The sequence below is a fragment of the Rhinopithecus bieti genome, unplaced genomic scaffold (assembly GCF_001698545.2).
Source record: "Rhinopithecus bieti isolate Rb0 unplaced genomic scaffold, ASM169854v2 scaffold_13375, whole genome shotgun sequence".
Lineage (NCBI taxonomy): Eukaryota > Metazoa > Chordata > Mammalia > Primates > Cercopithecidae > Rhinopithecus > Rhinopithecus bieti.
The window spans coordinates 415,764-437,196 of NW_016807628.1; the positions used below are offsets into that span (position 1 = coordinate 415,764).

The following is a 21,433-nucleotide window of genomic DNA, read 5'->3' on the forward strand; positions in this document are numbered from 1 at the left end:
GATCTGCTCATCTGTTTACATGGTATGTATGATATGCATATTTGTTTATATCAACCAATAAGTATATAAATGTTTGATATATCATACTGGTAAACCTTTATGGTTAGCATATACCTGAGGTTTTTCAATCTTTCATTACATTTGCTCACATGAAGTCATTATCAGTAGAATGAGGAAATGTCAGAAATCTGGAGTTTGAGAAAAAATGTATATTTTAGTGAAAAAGATTTTTAAATGCCTCCAATTATTTGCTACTTAGAAAGTAAGTATACTTGGCTCTGTTGCCAGCTTTTCTCCTTCATTGCTGCTGATGAATGAGACAGATTTTTCTAAATGCATATAACTGATGAATCCAGTTCCCTTTCTCTTGCAATTAAAAGTTTTCATTTATGTGTCTATCTGTATATTGGGAAATCTTTGTAATTTTTCTTTTATAGTGCTACTTAGATCTATAGGGCAATATAGACCTAGTTTCTGAAATTTGAAACTGGGTAAAAAATATTAAATGAGATGATTTTTAAAATCTAAATGTCTTAATGTTAATTTTTGATTGATTTTCTTAGGTATTAATATTCATTACCATTTGAATAACTGTGAAATTTCAAAGTGATCTTACAATACCAACACTTTAAACCAGGTGAGCTCAAATATTCCTTCAGTTCTGTAATATGTGAGTGATTCTTTGAGGATTTTTTAAAAACAAGTATATGTGTGTGTATTTGATTTACATATACAGATTCACATACATACACACACACAAGCACACTTTTCAAATGGGAAAGAAAAGAGAAAAAAAGTAATTGTGCTGTTTATATTTTCAAGTTAGCATTTCAGAAGATTGATTATAAAGATAAATTAAAATAATCTGTACACTTTTTGGATGTTGATTAATGCTAGTGCAAATAGTGGAGAAAATAGAAAGCTAATATTGTTTGCTATAGGTATCCTTAAAAGAAAAGGAAGTAAAAAACGAAAAGAAGAAATTTAGCTTATGCCATTTTTCCGTTTTACTTGCTTCTAATTTAGAGTAACATGATCACTAGCTTCATAAATGCAAAGCTCTTAAATCGTTTGCAGTAACAAGAGCATGTTCTAGTGTTGTCAGAACTTTTGTTTGCACCTGGTGTTACACTTGATCACTGAATAATTGAGTGATAATGACTGTTATTTTTAAACTAAAGCATAACATCAGGGGAGGATGGTAAACACAAACCGCCCAGCTTCCCAAAGCCAGTAGGGAAAATATTTCTAAGTGTCAAAGCATGATAGAATTGTTGAAAGTACATGCAGCCAGCTATGTAAACTCAGAAAATGAGACATGGAATGATTTGTTCTGCAGCTCAAAATTATAGTTTTTAATTTCATAAAGATGGAAAATTCAAACAAAGAAAAACTAGTAGAATTTGAACACCATGAGCTAGGGTTAGGAAACCATACTATCCGGCCAGTTATTCAGGACCAAGGACAAGGCCATAGGCATGCCTCTCCCCACTTAATTTTTTCTTTTCTTTTCTTTTCTTTTCTTTCTTTCTTTCTTTCTTTTTTTTACATTCATAGCTGTACTTTTAAGTTATTCATTTGCTTAATTTATTCACTCAGAAATTAAATTACCTATTGAGTATCAAATAGGTAATGTGACAAAACAAAACAGACTTGAGCTCTGTTTTCACGGAACTTATATTCTCTTGTCCTCTTCTCTTCTCTTCTCTTCTCTTCTCTTCTCTTCTCTTCTCTTCTCTTCTCTTCTCTTCTCTTCTCTTCTCTTCTCTTTTTTCCAGAGTCTCACTCTGTTGCCCAGGCTGGAGTGCAGTGACTGTGATCTCGGCTCACTGCAACTTCCTCCTCCCAGATTCATGCCATTCTCCTGCCTCAGCCTCCCAAGTAGCTGGGACTACAGGTGCCCGCCAACATGCCAGGCTAATTTTTATATTTGTAGTAGAGACGGGGTTTCATCATGTTAACCAGGATGGTCTCGATCTCCTGACCTCATGATCTGCCCACCTTAGCCTCCCAAAGTGCTGGGATTACAGGCATGAGCCACCGTGCCCGGCCCTGGGTCCTTCTGTAGTTAGCTGTTGTATTCTGTTTCTCTTCTTCTGGGGCTCTGCTCTTCCTTCAAGGTAATTTGTATCTCCCATATAAATACCTCTTCTTAGATTCTTGACCTACTGGTCTTCCTCCAATGTGCTCATCCTCCCATAGCCTTCACAAGCCTTCTATTTTTGGCTCTATTGAACTTGCCAAAACTGTTCTTATCTCAGCTTTTACAGCCATACAGAGAAAACAATACCTGTTTTTCTCATTCCTTAAATGGCTTCTCCAATGATGACGTGTGTTATATAAGTGGTTTAGTGGTTAGGCATCAGTTGGGCTCAAAACTCATCATGTGAAGCTAAATTTGTAAGCATTGGCTTCTCATTCATGGTTGACATGATATTCAGAATACAAGGGAAGAAGGGCAATATTGAATCAAAAAGGTGTCTATTTAGGCCCCAATAATTTGGAATTTGTTAAACTTGAATATTTGGGTAGCAGTCTGATAAAGTGGAACAACATGGATTTGGAGCCTAGTAAGCCAGGATTTGACTGCATTATTTAGCTCCATGTCTTTGTTTACATTATTCTGATTCCCTTAGAGATAAGGAGATAGTAATACCCACCTCAAGTTCATTGCCAGGTCTAATGCATATAAAACATCTAGAAAAATAGATGTAAATCTCTTGCTCTCCCTTTTCTGCAGTGGTCAATGACTTATAATGAACGAAACCCACAATACTTCTTTCTGTACAAATATTTAGAGTTTAACTTTTCGAAGTCAAGGTTTCTGGGAAATAGAGACATACTTTCAAATTATCCTAGACAACTTGATCATTCCATTATGGTTGAGAAACTTTTATATAAATGGTTTAATATAGGCCTCCCATTATTATTTCTTAAACTTCTAATTGAAGAATAACATATATAAAAAATGCACAAATCATAAGTCTACAGTTTTAAATTCACAATCACTAGGTATTTTTATTTTTAATGAGTCACATAAGCAGTGAGCATCCCCTTATTTTAAAAGTTTGACGTTTTAGGTTCTTCAGTTTTAGATTGGCCTTTCTATCTCAATTCTAAGTCACTTTGCTTTTATTCAGTAGAGGTTTAGCTTTAGATCTCAAGTGGGAGCAACACAGAAAAATCAGGTCACTTTTACTTGGAAAGGAAACTAACATTTATTCAGCCCTTGTAAGACTGTAGGTACTCTGTTAGGAACTTTGCATATATTATCCCGTATTAACTATAGGTGACTTTAGGTTTTAGTGTATTTTCAATTTCCATTTCATCTAGATTTCTATAATTTTAATTCATGCCTTTACCCTCATAACAGTTCCAGTTGCATGAATATTTGGGAAGCAGAGGCCTATTCCTAGGGATTTCTGTACATTGAATATGCAAAGAGGAAATGATTATCATCTTTGTGATGAATATACCATACATCTCCAGTTATAACCCAAATGTTTCTATAACACAAAAGTAGCATTGTATTACCTGTTGTTTGGAAGATGATGCCATTAATTGTGATAGCTCTCAGAGGGCATGAGAAGCATTGAACCAGTTGCCTTTTCTACAGCGTATGCCCTTAATATTGTTCTTTGAGTAAGGTTGTGATTTTTTCAGCCTTTTGTGTTGGTGTCTGGACTTCTTTTTTCTTAAGCTCCCCAAAGAGTCAGTTGCTGTTTGTTTGCATTATAGCTCTTCTTTCCTTGTGCTCCACCATAGTGGTATGCAACGTGACATTATGTACTTACGTGTATTTTTGGCATTGGAAAAAGAAATCTGATCGGCTTTTGGATGTGAAGAATGGTATTATTTATTCTTTTCGCCTATGTTGCTCACACCGTGTTCTCTAGCTCTTTCCTTCCCCTGCAAGCTCACATCTTAACACTTCTTGGCATTCACTTTATTTAAGCCTTCTTTTCTCCTCTTTTTTTTTTTAATAACATGCCGGCCACATTCCTAACTCAGAGCTTTTCCATTGATTCTTTCTTCTACAAGGAATTCTTTCCCCCAGCACTTTGTAAGACCAACTCCTTGTCATTTGTGTCTCAGCTCAAAAATGTCACCTCTTCTGAGAAGCTTCTCCTGTTTTCCCTTTCAAAAGTATGCTACCCACCAAGTCATTTTAAGTGACATAGTCTTATTTTACTTCCTTCATCTAATATTCTTATTTATTGCCATCCACCTTTGCTTATCCCCAATCACCAAGGGCATGGACTTTGGCCTCTCTTGTCACTAACTGCATATTAAGCACATAGAATGTGCCTGGCATGGGATCATGAATATGGCATTTGTTGCATGAATGGATGTATTGAGCAGCAACTGTGCTCTGGGTAAATAGAAAACAGAGGTTCACGTTGGTTGGATTATTTCTGTAGTCAAGTTCTGGGTAATAGAGCATTTTTGGTTGGAATCATTTTGAACATTCAATCTGTCAGCTTCCTAGTTTTTCCTTTAGAAACCTCCTGGTACTTGATCAACTATTTCTGGGGCAAATTTTCTCTTTTTTTTCCCCATTATACTTTAAGTTCTAGGGTACATGTGCATAACTCTGGGGCAAATTTTCATCCCTTTGATTCAGGTAAAACAAAATCCATTTGAGCCAATATTTATGTGTCGTTATCAGAATGTGTCCTGATTTTGAGATAGGGTCATAAAAAGTATCTTGCTATCTTCATGGGCAAACTATCTTAAAGATGGACCTGCAAATACAGTCGAACAAACATAAACCACAGGGACTGTTCCTCAGACTTACCCTGGGAGGCAGATATGACAGGACTGATCATTTTTAAAATTGGGGAATAGGCAACGTGGTGCTCGAACGTGGAATATCTGATTCCAAGTTCTCTTCCCCTCTGTGTTCTGCTAGTTCCCTCAGGAGTTCTGAATGTGTCCATTTAGGCATTTCCCATACTGCTTTAAGTATTCTTTGAAATTATAAAGGCAAACATGACTTTACATTAAATATTTTTTCTCCATGCAGTAAACTTTCAAGTCATTAGAATATAGGCTAATGGTTCTCAAACTACTTGAGGCCTTCTGACTCACTCTTCAAACTACTGCTGCCGTCTTTCATGTTTTCTTGGTATATTCCTACTTTTCTGGAACTATTTGAGTTACAATTCTCTGCATTCATTCTTTCCTACAAATACACATAAAATGCAGATTTTACCTCATAAAAAAGCACATGCTTCATAGGACAAGCAGAGTATCCTAATCTGTAAATACTTCACCATCTATTTTTAGGACACCTTATATTCACTCTTCTTTGGTATTATGATATGAATGTGTTTTCTGTAGGCCTTACTGTTTCTTCCCCTGCTCTCCCACACCCACCCGAGCCCGGAGACGGAGTCTTGCTCTGTCGCCCAGAGCGGGAGTGCAATGGCACGATGTCAACTCACTGCAACCTCCACCTCCCAGATTCAAGCAACTTTCCTGCCTCAGCCTCCCGAGTAGCTGGGATTGCAGGCGCTTGCCACCACGCTCGGCTAATTTTTGTATTTTTAGTAGAGACAGGGTTTCACCATGTTGGCCAGGCTGGTCTCAAACTCCTGACCTCATGATCCACCCGCCTCGGCCTCCCAAAGTGCTGGGATTACAGGCATGAGCAACTGTGCCCAGCCATCCTTACTGTTTCTCTTTGAGTATCCTGGACTCTCAGCTTTTATGGGATGCACTTGTTCTAATTAATTATAATTCATATTGTCATGTCGATGCTCAGATGGTCACAGCATGACCTGCAGGAGTCCCTTTAAATGTCCTGTTTGGTCCCCTTAGTATTACCCCCGGGAATTCCTGAAAGCACTGTTGTTTTCTGAGAATCACAAGTTCCAGTGGACCTTGATTTTTTCATGACCCAATACATGGAGTCAGCTATTATCCGAGGAGCTCCGATTCCTCTGATAGAGCATAGTGCCATCCAAAATTTAGGTGCTCTGCATGATATCAAGGTGTTCCATTCAAATGCTTCTGGAAGGTAGAAATGATTCCCCAGTTAAGTCATTTTAGGGAGAGAGCTAGAAGACAAATTTTCTTTTCTTCTCCTCCTTCTCCTTCTCCTCCTCCTCCTTCTTCTTCTTCTTTTTTTTTTTTTTTGAGACAAGGTCTCTCTCTGTTTCCCAGGCTGGAGTGCAGTAGTGCGATCTCAACTCACTGCAACCTCCACCTCCCAGGTTCAAGCAATTCTCCTCCCTCAGCCTCCCAAGCAGCTGGGATTATAGGCATGCACCACCATGCCCAGGTAATTTTTGTATTTTTAGTAGAGATGGGATTTCACCATGTTGGCCAGGATGGTCTCAAACTTCTGACCTCAAGTGATCCACCTGCCTTGGATTCCCAAAGTGCTGGGATTACAGGCGTGAGCCACTGCAGTTGGCCAAGACGAATTTTCTTTAAGGTCATGAGTTTAAATAGCTATTTCCAATTTTAATCCAGTATTACTAAATCCATTTTTATTTTATTCTAATGTAAATTTTTAGTATCTATTTCTGCTCAACATACTTACTCTAGATTTATAAGACCCTGGTCCCAAGTATTACTTTGATTCACTTCTCTAATCTTTACGTCTTGTCTATCACTTTATTGTAATCACTTTACTGACAAACAAATATTTTGAGATTATTCTTGCCTATTCTAAGAGAAAGGGGAAAAAAACAAATAAAACACCTTGCTTTTTATCTTGTAAGTAGCAGCATTTTTTTTTTTTTTTTTTTAACAGCAAGACTTATATCATTGTTCTTTCCCTTGGAAATGCAACAGATATTTTTTGAGGTATAAGAGGCAGGGGCAGATTTCTAGGGAGTGAAAGAATAGAGCTGATCTGGTACTTAAAACCGCCTCCTCATCATTACCAGCAGCAAATATCTCTGGTTTCTTGGAGGGGCAGGACCGAGGACCCTTTTAGACTCATCTCTTGAATACCATGACTTGACATTATTGTACCAGCCTGAGAACCGCTGCTGTGGGTCTTAGACTTTGAACTTGATAATTCAAACCTAAAGGTTAATTACATTAGTGAAACTACTGATATCTGTCATTATGTTTAATAAGTTGGTATGCTGCAAGCCTGTTTGTTTTAACCAATACCTAGCAATGCGTGTGTTTATATGTATTTAAACATTATGCACGTTTGTGTGTACACATGTACACGCATACGCATACACGTTAGGCCACATTGCATCATCTGGAGGAATTGTGAGTGGGTGTGTGTGATTGGCAAGTGTGAAATTGAATTTAATATGAGATTCTCTGTCTTAGGTAAAATATTTGAAAGAACGTGGATAGAGAAAAACTGTCTAGCTTTGGAAAAAAATGGTTTATGTGTTTTGGGAGCAAGAGGTCTGAATGTTAAAATTTCATTTAAATGGCAAAACACTTTTAGAACTATGCTGAAGAATTTGGTTTTAGTGGGAAAACTTTAATTTGCCTGTAACATGAAGTGCAAGTTATTAATTGCACCAAAGATAACATGCTAATTAAAAGGTTCATGCATAATTGTCAGAGGTTAACAGTGCACACTGACAGACTTGGAATAGAAACTAATTATATTATGTTCTCTAAAAGGAGTATTTTTACCCATGAATGTAAGATACCTTATTATAGCACTGTTTTTTCTTAGCTTGGAAAAAATCTTGTAGAAGTTCTTTGTAATGAGGCTGCAATAACAAGCATTCAAACCAATGATGAAGCTATATATAAATAGCTTTATTTGCAACATCAGCTTCCAGTATAGTTATAATTCCAAATAAGCATTTATTTATATTTGCAACTTAGAAGAAAGACACTCAAAGTAGAACCTTCCTAAAATTTATTTTCCTGGGGTAATAAATAATAAATGAATAATAAAGCAACCAGGATTTCTGGAAATAGTCTAATGTTCCTTTTTGAGATACTTTATGAATAACAATCATCTTTTGATTGGCAGTATGCTAGAGATTTGGGCTTGTACACTCTTTCATTGCATTTTATACCTCTGAATTTTTTTATATCTATAATATATACATACATAGCTATACTTGTGATTTTAAATTATGAGTATGTTTAAATAATAGTAATAAAATGATCACCTATTTGTCTAATATACAACTTTGTTGAAAGTTATCAATCATTTTGAAGTTCTCTCTGTGCACTTCTCAATTGCAACTCCCTCCCTTTCTGCCCTCAGAGATAGTCACTTTCCTGAATTTTACATTTATTATTCCCTTGTTTTTTCTTTATATAAAATTTTACCATACATCTCTTTATCCCTTAGTGATATATTACTTAGTTGTACATATTCGTGGATTCTTTATAAGTGGAATGATGTTATATATTTTATTTTCTGACTTGTTTTCCCCTACTTCAATATTAGTTTTGTAATATTCATCTAAGTGGATGCAGGTGTCTTTCTTTTGGTTTGCCACTGTATAGTATTCCATGGTCTGAGTATCCTACCTCTGAGCATTTGATTTGTTACCAGTGCTTTGCTATCATGGGCGGGTCCTGCAAACACCCTTGTGTATGCACTCTGCTGCACATGTGCAAGAATTGTTCTCGTCTTTACTTGGGAGTGGAACTCATGGGTTTTAGGGGATGCTCTTGACTTGGCAACATTGAATTGTTTTCCAGAGTAGTTGTATGAATTTAATACTCACACCCAGAATGTATCTGCATTATACATTTCCTCCAAATCAGCCTTCATAATAATGTCTCCAGATATTTGTATGATTAACTGACTCTCCAATTAAACAAAGGAAACATTTTCTTATACAATGGAAACTTACAGGAGTCCTGCTATGATAGTGTATTTCTTTGCTTATAGCACTTAGTCAAAACTGCTCGGTATTTTGGATCAAATATTAAACATGTTCAGTAACAAACCTCAGGCTCATTTATAATATTGTTATAGTTATGCAAACATCACAGCTTAATTGTAATATAGTTCAGCTTTCTGATTTACCTTCATTCCTTCCTGGGAATTCTGTTCCCTAACATGATTTGTAGACAGTATTTACTTTCAAATAATGTAATCTAGAAATTCTAAAAAAGAAAAAAAAAACTAGTATTAGGCTTAGTAAAATATAATTAAGATCATAGACACACTCTAAAAATTATCTGATATATTTCATTTCTCAGTATCTGACTTCTGGACTACCTGGTATCTTGGATTATTCATGGTATTCCTTTGCTCTATTAATATGAAAATAATTTATTATATATCTTTTCTAAAAAAATGTTTTTGAAGCAATATTGCTTATTTGTGACTTATTTTGCTTACTAAGCTGTGTGAATACAATTATGTTGAAATAAAGATTTCAGTTGCCTCCTTTAAGGTTTGCCTTCCTATATGTAATCACAGAAGCACTCCGGATGACAAAGAAGGCAGATAACTTATATTCTTTAAGTCACGTAGCCTGCAGCAATTCTTTAAAGCCTCTAGTTTCATTTTTTAATGCAAAGATTTTTTTTGTGTGGGTGGAGATGGAGTCTCACTCTCACTGTGTTTCTCAGGCCTGTCTTGGATTTCTGACCTCAAGCGATTCTTTTGCCTTGGCCTACCAAAATGGTGGGATTACAGGTATGAGCCACCACCCTCTGGCATTAATGATTTTGATAATTTCTTTTACACAGGATCTCCTTGTTTGCTGTGATACAAAACAGCCCCCCCACACACACTTTTTTTTTGTTATGGCTCCCTTTCTACCCCCATTCTTTGAATCAATTGATAATCTGAGACACAATCCAGTTCGTTCTGTAACTCTGCAAACTTTTAAGATGTAGGTCTTAGGTGTATATGTACCCCAGTTGAGAATTGAACTGCCACACATTTTAACGTTCCATGGGAACTCTATGCATCTCTTCACTTTGAGAGTCCATCACCGTTGTGTTGTCAGCTTTGGGCTGTTTGAGCAGAATTCAGATTTCTATGGGCAACTCTGATCAGGGTTTCCAGCTACTTAAATCCATTAACCTCCAAGATAACTTTATTTTTGAGAATTTAATACAAACAGTACTACATTATAAATACTAGTGCTTCTTAGATGCAGTGGATGTTGGACATTCTAAGGAGAGTCAGAGCTCTTTAAATCTTAATGTAATTATAGGTGATATCTCATTGTTGGAGGCCTCTCCAATAATTCCCCACTCCAGCATAAGTGTCCTCTTATCTCCACCCTTCCTGTAGCCTCTAAAGGGTCTGGATCACTTTATGAACCTGACCAATAAGCTTGTGGTGATGAACAATTTATGGTAGGGGGCTGACTCCCATGACTCTGTGGGTTCTATTCCTATCTAGAAACCCCGCTTCTTTAAAAGAAGGGCCAAGAATCCAGGAGGTCCTTGGGTTGTGCATGCCAGTCCTTTCATAGCGTCTCCAATCTGTCTCTAATCCAATCTGATACATTGCTTGGTGGGTTGGGTTGAGATGAAGACGTTGGTTGACTCTGTGTTGATTTCTCACCTTTGAGAGATGGTTTACTTTCTCATTCTATCCTCTTTCTTCACCTTGGACTTGCTTCCATTAGTTGGGGGAAAATGCTCCTTTTTATCTGTGTTTTGGTAGCTAGACCTTTGGACATGTGTGTAAAGGAGCATGAGCATTTTGCTGTGTTTCAGGCATCAGCCTAGTGAGCTTAAAACTGAGAGGTGCTTTGTGCATTGGCTTTAGTGTGAGAAGACTTTTAATTGCAAAATATTGGATGTGTATAAAATAGCCTTAGCATTTAGCATGATGGCTCTTGTCCTACAATGATTACAGTTTTGACCAGGAGTGTCAGTTCAGGGCTAAGTTAATAAAATTCATCATTGAATTTTCAGATAGGTTTAGATAAAAGTTGAGACTTTCCTAGAAATTCTTTTCTTTTTTTGAGACAGGGTCTCACTCTGTCACCCAGGCTGGAGTGCAGTGGTGTGATCATGGCTCACTACAGCTGCAATCTCCTGGGCTCAGTCAGTCCTCCCATCTCAGCCTCCTGGGTAGCTGGGACTACAGGAATGTGCCACCATGCCCAACTAATTTTTATATTTTTTTGTAGAGACGATGTCTCCCTATGTTGCCCAGACTGGTCTTGAACTGCCAGGCTCAAGTGATCTGTCTGCCTTGATCTCCCCAAGTGCTGGGATTATAGACATGAGCCACTGTACCCAGCCTTCTAGAGATTCCTAATTCTTATTGTGATATAAAATTATTAATTAGTTGAATGTGATTTTGACTATTTTGTAGTTTTTGGAACTTGGGGCTTATCCATGAGGCCATTCTCTGGAAGCCACAGCAGTTAGTGCTTTTTGTGGCAAAATCCAGTCACGAGCTTCATGAAAACCCAATCTAGTGATATTGTCTAGCATCATCTGTAATTGTTCCTATGCTTCCAAATTCTCAATCAGTTTGTTTAATGCTTAGTTTGGTGACTCTGGCATTCAGTGTTTATTATAGCTGAAGAAACAAGCAAACAAGTAATCCGTCTGAAGAAATGGATTAACCAGATGATTATTTTTATTGGAATGAGAGGTTAACAAAATTAGAGCTATTGATGGCACAAATTAATCACTACGTGATTCGATTTGATTGCCTTGATTCTTAACTGCATTGATGACTAACAAGAGAGTAGTGAAATAAGAATGTTCAGGGAATCCTAGCCAGGACTTTTCCTTCCCATGCAATTCTCTCTTTAACAGATCTTCCTATCTTACTTCTTTAAAAGACCTTCTTCTTGGCTGAGCGCAGTGGTTCACACCTGTAATCCCAGCACTTTGTGGGGCCAAGGTGAGAGGATCATTTGAGGTCAGGAGTTTAAGGTCAGCCTGGCCAACGTGGTGAAACTCTGTCTCTACTAAAAATACAAAAATTAGCCGGGCATGGTGGTACAGGCCTGAAATCCCAGTTACTCCAGTGGCCGAGGCAGGAGAATCGCTTGAACCCGGGAGACGGAGGTTGCAGTGAGCCAAGATCATGCTACTGCACTCCAGCCTGGGCAACGGAGCAAGACTCCGTCTCAAACAAACAAACAAACAAACAAACAAACAAACAGACCCTCTTCTTTAAATCTATCTCCAGTGACTGCCATTTCATTGGACTTCTTTCATCTCCACTCTCCACCTCCCGAGATTGAGTCCCTTGCCTTGTCTTGCCTTTCTGTCTCATTGATCCTTTACTTGTCCATCCCATAGGCCCCTAAGAGCCTCCTTCACCCCATCCATGGAACAAACCTCATTTCTTCCATCCTTTAAGTCTCATCTGTGCTTTGAAGTGACATGTGATCTGGAGGGTGGGCATGACTGCGGTCTCTAACTAATGTGTGTATATGGGACATTGTGTGCGCACAGGCATTTCTCATTCTCTTCGTTTTAGAGTGTGAACTTCTTATGGGAAAATACTTGACTTTGTCATCCTCTCCCAACACAAAAATTGTTGCACAACTAGGAACTGTTGGCATATTGCTACCCTCATGTTCAATTTTGCTAAAAGAAACGACTTAATCCCTGGATTATGATGACCTATTATTTATTAAATATCTTATCTCATGCTGTAGTGAATATGAAAATGATGATTCTTTTGGAGAACAAATACCAGAATGTGACAATTGGATTTTACAAACAATGACAAAATGGACTTCAGAATGATGTATTTATTTAACACATTTATTTAAACTATCTGACATGATGTACATAGATTATACGATACATTTATTCTTGGAGGTTTTTTTTTTTTTTTTTTTTTTTTGGGACGGAGTCTCGCTCTGTCGCCCAGGCTGGAGTGCAGTGGCCGGATCTCAGCTCACTGCAAGCTCCGCCTCCCGGGTTTACACCGTTCTCCCGCCTCAGCCTCCCGAGTAGCTGGAACTGCAAGCGCCCGCCACCACGCCCGGATAGTTTTTTGTATTTTTTTAGTAGAGACGGGGTTTCACCCTGTTAGCCAGGATGGTCTCGATCTCCTGACCTAGTGATCCGCCCGTCTTGGCCTCCCAAAGTGCTGGGATTACAGGCTTGAGCCACCGCGCCCGGCCGGAGGTATTATTTTATAACATTGAAACTGATTAATTTGCAGCATGTATGTTGTTACCATAAACACATTCTATGGTTCAAATAATGTCTTAAAATAACAACTCTAAAAAAATTTTTATTGCTTATTTTAGGAAGTTGGAGAGTAACAAACTCTGTGGAATTTTCCCTAGAAAACCTATCAATACAGCTTAAATATTAATTATTGGTTCTGATTGCCTTTCCTTTTTGTAAAGCATTAAAAAATTCAGGTTGTACTTTAGCTTGGAAACTAAGGTAAAATTTTGCCATCGCACTCCCTCCTTTCATTTGCTCATTCATTCAACATAAGCATGTCCTTATGTTGGCGTTATGCTGGGTGTTTTTATAGTATCATTAACGATAAGCTAGAAGAAAATTCATAGCAATTGCTAAAATAGGGTAGGTGCAGGGTTATCCGTAACTATGCTAAGTGCCGTATGCATATTCACTTGTGTGGTCCTTGCAGTGAGTGACCCTGTGAGGTGAGGGCTGTCAGCATCTTAATTTTACAAGTGAGGAAACTGACACCTGGAGATGGCAGGCCACTTTCCCAAAGTCACACAGCAGTCCTGGAACCCAGTCCTATTTGACTTCATAGCCCAAGGCTTGCTCTTTATTCTGTATTTTAATACTTCCCAAATCACTTTAATAAAAACATAATTTTCATGATGGAAAGACCCTAAAAAACATAATCTTTAAAAAAAAGATACAAATAAGAATTTAAACCAAGGTTCAGCAAATTACTATCCATGGGCCAGTTGCCTGTTTTTATTAATAAAATTTTATTGGAACAGAATCACACTCATTTGTTTATGTATTGTTTGTCATCTGTGGTTGCTTTCCTGCTTTTTGTATAGTTGCAACAGAGGTGATATAGTTTCTATAGTTGCAGTGTGTCTATGGATGACCCATAGAGCTTAAAAGATTGACTATCTGGTACTTTTAAGAAAAAAAGTTTTTTGACCCTGATTTAAAGTAACTTGCATTGTCATTGTTAGGATTATTCTAGCAAACCAATGTTATACTTAATGCAAGAAGCAATATTATTTGACAGTGTTTTAAAATTTCTAGAAACTGCATTACCTGGGTTCATTGCTCTTTAGGATATCGTGGAATTCTTATGTTGGTGTCAAAAAATTTGTAATATTAAAAAATACTTCCTCTACTCTCTTAGTTTTGTTAAAAAATATATGTCAGAAAACTTTCTGGGATTCTCCATTTTGATGACAAAGTAATTTATTTGGTTGAGCTTCAATGCTAATATTTTCTTTAAGACCTTACTGCTTTTTATTAAACATGGCAACCTGGATCAATGGTAATTTTCCTTTTTTGCTATTGAATTAGTTTCTCAATCTGTGCTTTTTTTTGTTGAGAATAGATTTTTAGATTTTGACTGAAAATTATTTCCCTTTCTTGAAGACCCATTCTTGTAGGTTTGACTTGCATAATGTTTATTGCTGCTTGTCTTGCTGGAAACTGGCTTTCTGGCTAACATATGAGGACAGACATTTTAAAAATGGAAGCTAAACTTGAAGCATGGAGAAGTGTGGCTTTTTCCATCCATGTTAGATTTTCCTCCTATTTTTTATTTTGAAATCTTGTTCCTGAATGGCCATAGCTTTTATTTTTGTGTTCCTGGTGTTGCATAGAGCCTGGCAAATAGTAGGCACTCAGGAGTGCTTAGCTGTTTGTCTTACTGTAGGCTTGGAAGGAACTTTTAGGAAAGAATGGAGTTGCAGTGTGTCAGAAAAGTGTGTATTACTAAGTCACCTGGGAAAATGCGGCCACTTTCTCCCTCATTGGCATGGCTCAAGTTTTACTTGGTGGGGGTATTTAAAGTACAGGAAACTGTGTTACCCTACTTCCCCATTCTGTTGCTGCCTTCCTGCTGGTAATTGGGCATGGTGAGAAGAGTCCATCTTAGCCCGCCCCAGGAGGGAAGGCAGAAGGAACTTTAGTTATTGACATGGTTGTCTCTTATAGACCGTTCTCGATAGGGAGGCTTCTTAAAAAGAATCTGTTTACATTAGTGGCTTAATGCCGTACTTTCACTAGTATAATCCACATAGCTTTAGGAGTGAGCATTAAGATTGGAGAATAAAATATTAGTAACTCTCTCTCTCTCTCTTTTTATTTTTTTTTGAGACGAGTCTTGCTTTGTCGCCCAGGCTGGAGTGCAGCGGCGCGATCTCAACTCATTGCAACCTCCGCCTCCTGGGTTCAAGCAATTCTCCTGCTTCAGCCTCCTGAGTAGCTGGGATTACAGGTGCCCGCCACCATGCCTGGCTAATTTTTGTATTTTTAGTAGATACAGGGTTTCACCATGTTGGCTAGGCTGGACTCGAAGTCTTGGCCTCAGGCGATCCGCCTGCCTCAGCCTCCCAAAGTGCTGGGATTAGGAGCATGAGCCACCATGCCCAGCACTCTCTCTGTTTTTATTTACCATTTTTAGTTATAATTTTTGGTATGTTCTGAAATACACATAATACATCAGGATGGTGGTAACTGTGTTTATAGTTTATAAATAAATAAACCTGCATATGTTGGAAGTGGGTGCCCATGTTATTAAAGAGACAGTACAGTGGCTCAGAGTGTAGACTTGGAGACCTGTTTGTCTGCATCATCATGTAGGCTTGGCCAAAGTGCTCAGTTTGTTCCTCAGTAGAGTGGGTACAGTGATTGTACCTGTCTCATAGGCTGTTGTGAGGAATTAATGAATTAACATATGGAAAGTGCTTTAAACTGTACCTGGCACATGGCAAGTTATATGTAAGTGTTAACTGTTATTATTTATATGAAAATCTTTAGCAGAGGTGTGTAGTAAAAAAATAATTGGAGATTACTTATTTAGCACTTAAGACTTCAGACTCAAGCAGTTGTTAGTTTGAGTCCAGACTTTCTTGTGTGTAACTTTGGACAAGTTAGCTATAAATGGGCATGGTAATAATAGTAGCATGTTACTGACTTAGGCACACATATTTTTCACATTTTAACATGTCTGTCATTAGATTATATCTTATAATCAATGGTGTCTTAGAATATGATAGTTTCTATTTTCTAAGGTTGTTGTGAGGAAGAAATAAGACAATGAATGGGAAGTGGTTAGCATAACGTCTAGAATATAAATGGTGTTTAATAAGCATTAGTTGTTATTATTAAGATATATTGGCATATGCATTATTCTAAGAGGGAAATGAGAAAGCAAAATCCAGTGATAATAGTAGGAAGGTCTTGATCAGCCTTTGATATCTAGTAGGATTATAGATTTTCACCTTTATAACTCTTGGAATATTCCTGTGGTACCCAGCTTGGGAAATATGGCCACATTTTAATATTCTCCAGAAACCCTGTGAAACACTGCCATGTGATATTATTGCTTCATATGATCGAATGCTTATTAGTTGGTACCCATACTCCTCAATTAACAGGGTATTTTTGGATAAGAAGTCTGTGCCAGGAGTTAAGGCCTAGGCTAAGATGATGTGCATGGGATGTACCTGTTTTATTTACATACTCTTTGGTTTTTGCTCCAGTCATAGTGCTGCCTCCTCTAATAACCTAAACGTTTAAAACACAGGAGAAGGAAGCATAGAGATATGGTGTAACATTTGATGTAATGTGACTTCCTTTACAGATTAAACATTAATACATTTTTAAGAATCTCTTAAATATAGCAGAATCTCTTCTATTTGGAGAAGAAAACCATGAAAAGCATTTTCATTTCCAGTATCAGAGCTCCCTGTCTCTGCAGAGATGGACAACTTCTGGCCAACATAAACATATCTCTTGTTACATTGGATCAGAAGCAGAAATTTGTAGTTGTCACTTTGTAGCCAGCGACCCTTGTGTTCAGGTCAAAGACTGATGCTTGTCCTGGTTTTCTGCTCATCCCAGATTATGCACTCTCAGAACCTGATGGAGAAGTGACTTGGAAAGAGCTTTTATAAAGAGCTTTGCATCCTTTCCTTGTACTAAGGTGGCTGGAAAGTTGCTCAGCAGCATCTGTGTTCACCCTCTGCCTGTCTAGGCAGGTATGTATTTGAAGCCATAGGGAAAACATATTTTCAGCTCAGTAGAACCATGGCGTCCAGGTGAGAGTATGCTGGGGTGGGTCTTAGATCTTTCCAGACTACTGTGGAGGACATTGGTTTAGAAATAATCACAACCAGTTTTAGCATCCTTGTTATTTAGGGTGAGGGCCAGGTCTAAAAAAAGGCCTTTGACTAAAATCCTCAGGCAATTTTGTTCCTTGTGGATTTTTAGAATCAATCAGGTTCTAAGAATCTGATTCCTGAAGTGATAGATTCTTCATACTTTCCCTAGCATCATCTCATTTGCGATTTTTTGTTTGTTTGTCTTGTATTTATTTTATGAACCAGAGAACCTTGCCTTAATACTGTACTTGAACACAGCTGGAGTTAACGTTTTGAGTATCTGGAACACTTGCCATGAAGAAAAACAAAGGAAAACCTCTCAAATAATTTGCAAGGACTGGATTTTGCATGTCGTTCCGAAGTAAATGCTGCCTGGCTTCATTTGAGCAGCTGTCTGCATTGCTAAGGCTCTGGTGTGGAGCACCTAATTCCCTTCTGTTGCTTACTGGCTTTCTAATTTTTCCCCTGTGATCATAGTTATAAAACCTAATTTCCAGGGGGTCTTGTGAATCATATTAGTAGCTTTGTGTTATAATAGCAATTTTATATTGCATTGGTATTCATTTTCACTATTACAGAATAATCAAATCAGCACCTCTCTTATTATGCCGTTGAAATAGAAAATAATGGGACTGTAATGTAAAACTGCTAATGTGATGAAACTCGCTCATTGTGTTAGGGTAAGAATGTTCTCCTTTCTTGTTCCAGCTCACTTGAAACTGTGATTGAGGAAGGAAATGGAAAGCATTTCTACATCTGTGATAAGGCCCCGCGTACATCCTTCATTTGAATACGTAATTGTCTTTTGATGGCACAGGGTGTGCTCGTTCGCACACTTGGAGGCCCTCCATGCCACTGTGGTGATGCAGGGGGAAGCGGGATGTGCATGGACCAGTTTTATCCTGTGGTTTCCCTTTTAATCATGAGTTACATTGGATGTCTCTTTGTTTCCAGAGGACTTGTTCGCACCCTTTCTTGCTCATGGAGGCCTTCTTCTGGCCTTTTTAAAAACTCAAAGAGCACATTTTTGCTACATTGTTAGAAAATACAACCTCCCCCACACCCCCCACAAAGGTTCTGATTTGACAGGGATGTTGGGAGGCAGGTCAAGTGACTGCCTAATGAAGATGAATGAAGAAAATTGCTGGTACCAGGATCACGCGGGGGCTCCCAGCCCAGGTTGTTGCAAGTGTGATGGAATCTCATCGCTTCATTTATCAGTGTCATATTTGGGCTAAAAGTGAGCAGCATTGTTCTCATTTTTCCCAGATGGATAGGTCAACTTTAATATTTATTGCTCTTGTAGAACATTTGTTTGATGTATTTCCATTAGCTAGGCAATAATAGAAAAGCGGTGGAGAGAAACATAAAACAGTTCCCTTCCTATTCAGTTGAAATACAGTGTACACTAATGTATAACTACGGCTTGAAGTGCCATTGATTTTCCCCCCTTTTGGCTGATGACATGATTGTATATATTAAAGATTCCCATGAAAATAATGGAGAGGCAGCATGAATATCATATATATTGAGAGCAGCTGGCGGGGTAGAAATTGTGTTGTCTTTTGATTTTCGTGATTTGGTCACATAATTGGTGAATTTCTCTTGGCCGTATATTAAATTCTTAGCCCAATATCGTATTTTAGAATGGGGAATAATGTGCAGTAGATTGCATCATCCTCTGGGTTCTATGGTGAATCTCAATAAAGCTAGAATTTTTCTGCCATTATAGAGCAAATTGTTTTCAGTTGCTGAATAATGTTGATTTTTTCTTTATATCTTTGCGGACAAAAAATACCTTGTTATGAAAAGTATTTTCCCCTATGTTTTGAATATATTAAAGATAAGGCCCTACACATTAAAAGAAAAACTGACTCTGTAAGAACATCTAACTCCTGAGATATTAGTTGATGATCACATTTTGCAGCAATATGAACATTGGGCTATTATTTTGTACTGTGGAATAAACCTAGCTCTTCGTGAGGTAGGTGTTGTCTTAAGTGCAAAGCAAACATCCTAGCCATATGTTTCTATAATTTAAATTAATTTGGTACAGTCATACTGTTAATCTTTAGTGACTTGTTGATTGGCATTTTGCAGACATATTTCTGGAAGGCTCCCAATACCATTTTCTGCAGCCTTTCTGGCAGTAGCAGAGAGCAACATTTCCACAAATTGGAATCTTGTACAGCACTGGGAAGCAAGCCAAGATTTAAATTAGACAATAACCTCTGCTCTGTATATAGCTTCTATTCTTTAGCTGTAGGCAGAGTGATTTGTTTAATACAGTCAGCCCTGTAGCATATAATAGACTGATATATGAGTCACTCCTTGGCAATGTGTGTTTCTTAAATTTATATAGATTGAACAACTGGTTGGTAATGTACTTAGTTACAGTTGTACAAACAATAACTATTAGCAGGGCTGAAACAGGCCTAGAAAGGCTGCACTGGGCTGGTGTTTGTGAGGATCCTGAAGTATTGCCGATTTTCAGAATAATTCGCCTTTTGAGGCTAGGGGAGACTCTATTTCATAAACATGAGTGTGCTTTTTTAGCAAAGTAGCAATAAAAGTTTTATGTTATAGTTTTCTGTTTCTCATTTTCTATTTGTTTAAAATAGAATTGGGGAACCTAATTTGCTTCAAAAATTAAACTTAACATCAGTCTACATTGGGGCAAGATAATTTGATTGCAGGGTTTTTTTTTTTGTTTTTAAACATTTGCTTTTTTTTTTTTTTTCCTTTTTTAACAAAGAAATAACATAGGTATAAATACGTATTTTCCATTTTTTTTCCCAGGTTAGACTGTCGTGGGCATTAACTGTTCATGGGTTGAAAGAGATCTTTCTGAGCAACAAAGATCTTTTCTTAAGGGAAAAGCTTGTGCTCCAAGTTCAGTTCATGTTTATTTAAAAGATTAAAATCATTAGACCAGATCTCACTTTTTTGTCCAAAAGAAAATTGATTTTGCTTCCCATAAAAGTGGGATCTGAAAGAGGATATTCAGGAATACGCAAATAGAGGCAATGTAGAAATCTGTTTGTGCAGCTGAACAAAGCAATTCTGTTTTTACCGCTGAACATTTACTTAGCCTTGGTGTGAAAATTTCTGAACAGAATTGTCACCTGTCTTTAGAAAGTGCTTCTTTTGTAAGGCAAAGGGGATCATTTTGATCTGAAATGTTTTAATGCTTTTTCTTTTGAAACTTCTGCCAACTGGAGCATTTATAAAATAACGTACCCTGTAAATATTGAACAATACAAAGACATCTTTCATAACAGTTTATAGTATGTTGCGTGTGCTCTGTGGAAGCCAGGCAGCAGTTAGTGGCAAATGATATGCCAATCAAAAATTATTACTGCAAGTATAACCTGGTATAATGCAGTCTCTTATCTGGAAGTGTCAACTTGATATAAGCCAACTCTTTGTCTTTTAAAGTTAAGCTCTTGTTTGCCCTCAGTTAATTCTGTCTCCCAAAGGCTCATTTGAATTGCATAAAGGATAATCTGCTTGACAGTTTTATACATTTAAGCAATCTTGATTATATGGTATTTTACATGTTTTTTAAGCTCCCAGTTACTATTTTATTTGGCTTTTAAGTCTTTAGTTAGGAAAGAATAAAAGAAACTGATAGGTAGAATTTGATACTCTTTCTGTGAACAGCATTTAGTAAAACTGATACAGCACCTCTTTTTTTTGCTCCATAGTTCATGATGGCAATATTTGATAATTGTTGATGATGCGGTGGAGGTGAGAGTAAATTCTAGTGAAAATAAATGGAAGAAAATGTAATATCCAAATTTCATTACACTGAAATAGAGATTTATAGACAATCTTTTCCTCCCTCTCAACCATGACTTAATTTGGAGAATTTCTAGATGAATTTTGGGTGAAATTTTAGGATCAAGTGCCTAGTGGAAGAATTTGGAGATTATATATGTGTTAACTGTACTCTGGAAAGGCATGAGTTATGTGTTAACATCGTGGTGGTAGTTAAGAGCATACCATCTGGTATTATACAGACTGGCTTCAAATTCTGCATACACCACATGTGTATGTGCTGTGTGATTTTAAAACAAGATACTAAACCTCTCTGAGAGTCTGCACCTGTAACCAGAGGAGAAAATAATACTTCCCCAGTAGGGTTTTGATCAAGGTGAAATGTACTGAAATGCCAATAAATGTTACTGTTATTAAGGTCTGCCTTCCCCACACTTTAGGCCTGGTGAGATTTGAAA

General features: G+C 37.4%; 1 protein-coding gene across 1 annotated transcript in view; it reads left to right on the forward strand.

Moving 5' to 3' along the window:
• Positions 1 to 613: 613 nt before the first annotated feature.
• Positions 614 to 21,433, forward strand: part of TOX3 (TOX high mobility group box family member 3) — a gene marked incomplete at its 5' end in the record, with an annotated part of 78,141 nt that continues 57,321 nt past the window's right edge. The window contains one exon of the mRNA XM_017882978.1: positions 614 to 637. Within this exon, the coding sequence (XP_017738467.1) occupies positions 614 to 637 (24 nt within the window). The remainder of the gene's footprint in view (positions 638 to 21,433) is intronic.